At 47.8% G+C, this 8,407-nt stretch overlaps 1 protein-coding gene across 1 annotated transcript in view; it reads left to right on the plus strand.

Moving 5' to 3' along the window:
• KIF19 (kinesin family member 19) overlaps window positions 1-8,407 on the plus strand; it is a 46,362-nt gene that overhangs the window by 11,024 nt on the left and 26,931 nt on the right. The window contains exons 3-4 of the mRNA XM_018568227.1: window positions 1,807-1,917; window positions 7,400-7,487. Coding sequence (XP_018423729.1) covers window positions 1,807-1,917; window positions 7,400-7,487 — 199 coding nt within the window. The remainder of the gene's footprint in view (window positions 1-1,806; window positions 1,918-7,399; window positions 7,488-8,407) is intronic.

Genomic DNA, 8,407 nt, shown 5'->3' on the forward strand with positions numbered 1-8,407 from the left:
GCTCGCACGACGAGAGGACGAAGGGGGGGGGGGGGGGGGGGGGAACCACGCTGCCCAGTGTCTACTTTATCCAAAACTTCCATCAAAGATTTTGGTTTCTGTCACAGTTTTACATAAAAACGTATTGCATGAGTGTTGCTGATCACTAGGGTTGCCACCTTTTCTTCAAGCGAAACCCGAACTCCCTAGCGACTCACGGAAATTTTTGTGGGAGAATGAGCTGTGGCTTCTTCATATGTAAATAGCGCCACCCATTCATATGTAAATATCACAGTTGAGACTATTTTCAGTGGGGGGGCCAGTAGCTCCTATCGTAATTTTGGTTGCCCCTGTCTGCCTGACATCATGTGTCCGGGTTTCTGCTGCCATGAAACCTGGACACAGCATTAAAAACCCGGACTGTCCGGGTGAATCCTGGACAGGTGGCAACCCTACTGATCACAGATCTATAGGTCTGACTCCATAGGGGAGGGGGGCATGTCAGACCACTGCTTCTCCACAGAGGGCAGGGGGTCCCACTTTGAAGCTGACAGATATTTCTACTGAGGCTGCTTTAGAATGAAAAAAAAAATGTATTACATGGTAGTTCTATGGCACTCAGTCTACAGAATCCAGTGCTGCCTGCTTGCTTCAGGGTTGCCTCTGTGTGATTGACTAATCACATGGGCCATTTCTGCTAGGAGAGAGTAATCCCCCCTCAACACCCACAACTATAGACAGAGTTGGGGACTCGGGTACAGATATATCACTACTGGGGTACTCGATATTTGGGCCTTTACACGACCTAAACTGCAATTATTGTGGCGGACCGACCCTCTGCCTAGAGATCAGGTTTTGTTAATCAGATATTTGCTGACACCGGAACTTCAGGCTCCATCTTTTTTTTTGGTTGGCCAAAACTCCTAAATTCTCTTGTGAAGCGCCATACCTCGATCCTGCCTGTTAACGGGCGGTGCCGGCGGTACACAGCCGGCATTGTTCTGGTCTTCGCAGCGCTATCACCGTCTGGTTGGTGAAGAGAAGGACGCCATTGCCTGGCCCACCTGATTCCAGCACACGTTATCTCCGCGGCCTGGCGCAGGGTGCGGAATAATTCCTTTATCTGATTTGGGAGAATTTGCAGAGTCTGTGGGCTGGGGACCATCTGTTCCCTTCTCTTATCCTGACTTGCTCTTCTCTGCAGAGGTTCATAGACAGTTGAGGAGCAGACTGCCTTGTACCCGATCCCACCAGGAACACTTGCGGTGTCGGGAATATGTAACAAAGCTGAATTCCTGGCAGATAGTAAACAATGCAAATAAAAGTAGTTACTGTATCAATAAAACAATGTAACAATCAGGGACCTGCGGTCAGGGGAGGCGGAGCCTCACCTAGCATTATGGAGGAAAAAGCTGTCTGAAGCTGACAGCTTTTTCTGCAGTTAAAGGGGCCAGAGAGCAGAGAGACCACCTCATTTGTCTTCTGTATCTGAACAGTTCTCATTCATCCAGGTCATGGTATAGCCAGGGGTAGTTGGTCACATTCAACCTGACTTGTTCTGTAATGTTGAAGACATTTTGCTGCTCAACGCTCACAATTGTCCTGATGTGACCACAATGGTCATCATTATGAAAAATAGCCGAATACTTCTATTTGCCGATCACGGCTGGTTTTGCTACCTTGGCCAACATTGCCGGGTTCATCGATAAGGTCCTTCTGTGAAGAAGAGGCCGCCAGAACGATCTCGCTGATCCGTGACTCCTGACGGGCGCATGGGACTAGATGCCATTTTCAAAATTTCTTCCAATGTCTTTTTTTTTTTTTCAGATGGTGGTTTTTAGGGATCCCATGGAAGACCCAGATGATATTTTGAGAGCCAACCGTTCCCGGGAGAAGTCTTATATGTTTGATGTGACCTTCGATTACACTGCTAACCAGGTACAAATATCTAAAGGTTCCTCCACAGTCTCATGTATGAAAGCACTTCCAGGCCTTCATATCAAGGTAGCACTTTGGGCCTCGTGTTTTAGAACTTCTGGAAAGCTTTGCCCCCAGCAGTGGTTAGACTCTGGGTCTCACATGTTCCTTTGCCACTCCTATCAATAGCATTGGAGGACTCAAGTCTAACATCAGGGGGGAGGTGCGGTTCCCATTCTATAAAAATGTCCTAAAAATGTAGGAACTTGTCTCCTAACCACTGCCGAGAACAGGTTCTAAAATATGAGGCTCAAAAATATTGGTGCTCCCCATGTGTTAGGGAAGGAGCGAAGTTCCCCTGTTTGCTGGAGTGGAACCCAATAGCAGGGAACAATACCAGAAGGAGAGTCCAGGCTGAGGTACAAGATAGGATAAGGCAAAATGCGTCGTCAGGGTTCAGTCCGGGTCGAGGCAGGCAGCGAGTATAACAGAGAGACAAACCAGGGGTTGATAACCAGGAGATCCAAATAGCTGGGAAGGAAGGCAGGAAACAGGAAATGAGGCTTCATAGCTGCTTTGGGTATGGCAGAATAACTCAGCAACAAGTCTTGGCTCTGGCTGGGATTTAAACCCAGTAGAAACTAGAAACGCCCCCGTTGTCTGGGCAACAAGTAAGCTACAGGTCCCTGGGAACCAATGGGATGGCTAGGAGAAAAGGGGTGCTCTCAAGGCCCTCCCTGGCAATGATCAGCGCCTGGGGTGACTTAATGGGCTACGGCAACGTCACGCGTGCGCGCACGTCACTCACATGTGCGCACCTGCAACCAGCTGCCTCCAGGCACCAAATCACCCCAAGAAGGACCCCACAATCTCTGCCTTGCCCGCTTTACCCCAGGTAAGAGGGCACCCCTGGTCCCATGACACATGGCCCTTCTATCAACTGATAAATAGCACTGGTTGGGGTATGTCCTAAAAAGCAAGGGTCCTACCAACTGCCAAATACCATTACTTGGTGTATGTGATGAAAACCAACGGTGCTCCCCGAGCCATCATATCAACTGCTGAATACCATTAGTTGGAGTATGTGATGAAAAACCACGGAGCTCTCCATGTTATGTTTTGAGACCTTAGAGCTCATCTGCATGTTATAATAAGTTCAACTATCCATTTGGAGGGCTCTTGTGTGCTGTTATTTTTGCTTCAGCACACATGGCATGGCTGGCCTCATGCAAGGTGACCAAGTGGAACACGTACACCATATCAGCCAATCCATTCCCACCTTAGGCCACAGATCCATATTGGCAAGTCAAGTCTGGAGAAAAAAATGTAGCAGTAACTCACCAAAGGGGAACGGGATAGATACAGTAGGTAAGGGAGATTTGATAACAATACTTGGTCTGCAGGGACAGTTGGGGAAGATGGTCAGGAATATCATGTTGGGCTAGAGCTGTTGGTGATCATTTATGTTCCCTTCTGAAAAGATGGGTTTTGAAGGTGCATTGAAATGGTTGGAGGGCTGATAAAGGCCTGATGGCATGATGAAATGGGTTCTGTAGGTACGGTGCAGCTCTGAGGACCTGGAGAGAGTAACCAAAGACAACAGTAGAAGCTGGTGATTGAAGTTCCAGGGGGGATTGTATATCTGGAGACTAAAGAGAAGATCCAAGAAGATGCCAAGCTTTGTAGGATTTCATATTTTAGAACTAGGACTTGGTATTGTCTCCTGTGGAGTCAACCGAAAGCGCTAAGAGAGAGGAGCAGGAAAGGTGGAGAAAAGTCCTACAACTTTTGTTGTTCATGGATGTCAGCTGTTGATGTGTTTTACCGTATACAACCGAAGATCATGTCGAGGGATGCGCAGATTTAGTGCACCGCCAGCAAGTCGCACCAATTTGTGAACACGCTAGACTGCCCGAAGCTGGTCTCTGGTTGGCTGATAGAGGCCACAGCGAAGTTCTTTTTGCGATGTCAGTACCTGTATCATGGACATTTCAATTACATCACATTGATTAAGAGGTGGCAGATGAGGCCCAGGGCTCTGTTAGCGACACACATTAATATGGCTCCATGGTGCCGGGTGCTCAGGTGGCACATCCGGAGGGAGTAAACATTAGCCGTGTATTTTTTCAGGAACGGTTCCTCAGAAGCAGCCTCCCCAGTGACATCGTAATTACACTTAACCTGTTCAGCTCACCCGGTGCTCGTGTCGTTAGGATTCATGTTCTATAGCAGTGGTTCCAACCTGTGTAACCTCAGGATCCACATTTGTCCTTGGTCAAATGTTTTCCCTCCCCCCAATGTTAAGTAAAACACTTACCTTAAATGATGTCTCTTAATGCGATCTTCCTCCTTCTTTCCTGTCCTTTTCAGTCTTCTCTCCAGCGCTGCTGCGGGTCTCTGATCCAGCGCTGACTCCTCTGTGCTTGCTGGCACTTCCTGTCCCACGGTGTCTGCAGGCGGGTGCACGCGTCCATAGACTTACCTCGCGTCTCTCCTCGTCTCCCGGCCGAAAATCCGAACTGCGCATGCGCCTGCCCCAAGATGCTTTGCGGCAGCCCGAGCAGTTTCGGATTTTCGGACGGGAGCACGCGGCGAAGATACCGGTAAGTTTTTTTTTTTCTTCACTTTTTGCATAGATCTACTGCTTGCTAGACTTGTATATATGCAAAAAAAACAGAGGGTTTAGAAACCCTTTAAGTCATGACCAAAGTTGCACTGCACTGGAGAGCACGACATTGCAGTACCTCCTTGTTCTGGTGCAGGCAATGGAACTATGGGTGCGAGGTGTTTGGGGTGGCAACACAACGCATCTCCCATAGCTCCCTTGCGCGACCTGTATAGGGTACATGAGCCAGATTGTGACATCACTCCGGTCCAGTGAGTCCAATGTTTTGTCTTATGGTGTCCAATGCTTTGTCCTATGGTGTCCAATGCTTTGTTCTATGGTGTCCAATGATTTGTCCTATGGTGTCCAATGCTTTGTTCTATGGTGTCCAATGCTTTGTTCTATGGTGTCCAATGCTTTGTCCTATGGTGTCCAATGCTTTGTCCTATGGTGTCCAATGCTTTGTCCTATGGTGTCCAATGCTTTGTTCTATGGTGTCCAATGCTTTGTTCTATGGTGTCCAATGCTTTGTCCTATGGTGTCCAATGCTTTGTCCTATGGTGTCCAATGCTTTGTCCTATGGTGTCCAATGCTTTGTCCTACGGTGTCCAATGCTTTGTCTCCAATGCTTTGTCTTATGTTGCCCAATGTTTTGTCTTATGGTGTCCAATGCTTTGTCTTATGGTGTCCAATGCTTTGCCCTATGGTGTCCATTTGTCTTATGGTGTCCAATGCTTTGTCCTATGGTGTCCCATGCTTTGTCCTATGGTTTCCAATGCTTTGTCCTATGGTGTCCAATGCTTTGTCCTATGGTGTCCAATGCTTTGTCCTATGGTGTCCAATGCTTTGTCCTACGGTGTCCAATGCTTTGTCTCCAATGCTTTGTCTTATGTTGCCCAATGTTTTGTCTTATGGTGTCCAATGCTTTGTCTTATGGTGTCCAATGCTTTGCCCTATGGTGTCCATTTGTCTTATGGTGTCCAATGCTTTGTCCTATGGTGTCCAATGGTTTGCCAGAGAGACAAATTAAGAGGGTGAATCTCCGCAGCATGGACGCAGCGACCAAAGCCTGACCAGGTTTCCCTTCCAAGCTCTATTCAAAGCTATAAAAAAAAAAGTAGGCACGCTCTAAAAGGTGGGTGAGAGCTTCCGAAACTCCAAGGTGGATGGGAACAGAGCTAGGAAGCCACCAGGTAACTCTGCCCACCGGATTCCACCTATAACTGAAATTGTACTTTTCGCTAAGCAGTTCCTGTAAAGCAGGGGCAGCCAAACTCTGGCCCTCCAGCTACAAATCACATGAGGCATTGCAAAGCTCTGACAGGCCCAGGCATGACTCCCAGAGTCATGCTGGAATTTGTAGTTTCACCACAGCTGGGGGGCTGAAGTTTGACTGCTGTAAAGAAATTGGACCCTCAATTGCTTGATGGGAAAGTCAGAGTTTTTCTTTACAATTAGAATTCCCCCGAAGCCCTGGTGGCCTATAGTTGAAACCTCTGACAAACAGGAAATACTTTCGGAGCTCATTTTCTTTCAGTCTTATTGAGCTGTCACAGGTTCAGGTGCGTCGCAGTAAACACTTGATGTACTCCCTGACCTGCGTGCTTGGCCTGTATGAAGTCTTTCATCAAGGTCGGCCATTCTGCTGTCTCCCTCCCGCATTGGTCATTGTCCCTCCTCCATTGTCCTCCCGCTTGGACTGACTCTCCCTGTTCCCCTTCATTCCTCTCTCTCCTCCTTCTCCTTTTTGCATCTTTCTCTGTTCTACTTTTACTTTCTCGCACTCTCCCCAGCTTGCCGGCTGAGAAATATTTGCCCTTGATGGTTCGCGGTGGAGAAAGAGTGGAGAGGAAACACAAGTCCTCTTCCAGATAGAGTTACGTCCTTGGTTGGATCGGGTTGCTTCTTTGTGAAGTGGTTTGCGTTACCTCTTCACTTGCAGTCTTTCTACCTCCTGCATCTTTGTTTACACGAAGCTCGTGCTGTACAGAACTTCCTCCATATGTTTCCTGTATGTATATATTAATATTCCAAACCGGCCTTGTGCAAAATGGATAAGACTACAGATTGAGTGCATTTAGGGTATGTTCACACCAGTGCTTGCAGCATTTTGATTGCACCGGACCGGACCGAAGGCACAATGTGCCCTGCGATCCCATGCGGGCAATCACATTGCGGCCGGAGGGCTTGGCTACGGTGCCATTCACTTCAATGGCCCGCCACGCTCCCTCTTGACCGGCAAAAAAGTGAGCGATGCAGTGCGTCCCGGACAGAATCGGGCCGGAATGCACCGCATCTGGTGTGAACGTAGATAGCACTGGACCCTTCTGTGCATCCAAATATCTCATTACTATCCCTGTACATTATATTTATTGTGGGGACCCCAGGGGTACACATGCGATGGCGACACAGTCCAATAAAAATAAACGGCTTTTATTTCTTCTACAGGCAACAAAACAAATGGCTTCCTTCTGCAAAACATCAAACGCCAAGCAAAAGTCTTTCCGCAAGATTGCACTGCATAGTGCGTTTTGGTGGTCTCGCCTAGATAAAATCCACTAGCTTCTCTGAAGCCACACACAGAGCTTTCTGTCTGTCTCTCAGCTCCCAACTCCTCTCTCACTCTCTGCCATTCTCCATGGGAAGGGCGGGGGGGGGGGCATTGAGGAACCTGGCTGTGGGGCAGCAGAGAGTAAATCCGGCCTTGTCTGCCCTCCCAAGTTAACCCCTTTTTAGCTCTCAGCTATGCTGACTCTCCACATTATATAAGCTTCCCATTATTAAAAAAGAAAATGGCATTGTACTTCTAGTAGCCAGAAGGGCCAAGTGCACCTGCTTGCATTTGGCCCTCGTGGCCCTGTGCACAATTCGCTAACCTTCCTCTCCTCTGATTGGCAGGAGACCGTGTACCGGCTGACAACCAAAGGCCTGATCGAAGGAGTCATATCCGGTTACAACGCAACAGTATTTGCCTACGGCCCTACAGGTGAGTCCGCGGGTCTGAGCCGGGAGTGCAACTTCTTTTTGTGTTTTTCTTCAACACTATGTCAAATTTGGGATTTCCCAGCAAATTTCACTTCTCTCCTAAGGCTGCCGTGAGCTGCGCTGAGCGCACCCGAAATGTACAATGAGGGTCATTTTGTTCTGACTGTGCTGTGTACAGATGGCCGATGGCAAACCACTAAATTTGATGCTGTGCCCGGGGGCCAGATGGACAGCGAGGATCGGGAACAGGAAGGAAGGGAAATGCAATGCTGGATAAATCTATTTCTCTGCTGTGATGATATTATGGAATGCCAGCGGAGTCGTGTTAAAACAAGCAGCGCAGTCATGTGTAAGGAGGTTGTTGTCTTCTCCCATTAGCTGCATCTTCTGTTGCTATGGCAACAACACAGGAGCATCCATGGGGACCGTTCTTTGGGCCAGAAACCTGCAGATCTCATACAAGGCTCAGCTCGGCTTTTACACCGTGTGTGGTGGCCTTACTTTATAAAAATCCGAAAAGATTACAAAATATCTAAACATTCTGTTTTAATAAAAAGAGTGCAGCAACAGATAATCAAAGGTGAAGTATCAATGATCGGGGTTATATATATATATATTGTCTTACAGGAACATTAAAGTTTATCTAGAACAACTCAACTCAAAGGAAACTAGTCCAGTCAGAGCGGACTGAGAATATGAATATTCTATTATAATGCAAAACCAGATTATTTCTCTCTATGAGCCACTCTGTACTATCACCTGTGTCCCCTCACTGCTTGCTGGGCTACTATAGCTCTGCCATTGGACTGTGTCCTTTTACTGCCCTTCTTTCCTCTCTCTCCCCCCTCTCTTCTCTCACTCTTCCCCCCCCCCCCCCCCCCCCCTTTTCATTCATTTTATATTTTTATTTTTTATTTGGTC

The sequence above is a fragment of the Nanorana parkeri genome, unplaced genomic scaffold (assembly GCF_000935625.1).
Source record: "Nanorana parkeri isolate BGI_ZX_2015 unplaced genomic scaffold, ASM93562v1 scaffold1157, whole genome shotgun sequence".
Taxonomy (NCBI): Eukaryota; Metazoa; Chordata; class Amphibia; order Anura; family Dicroglossidae; genus Nanorana; species Nanorana parkeri.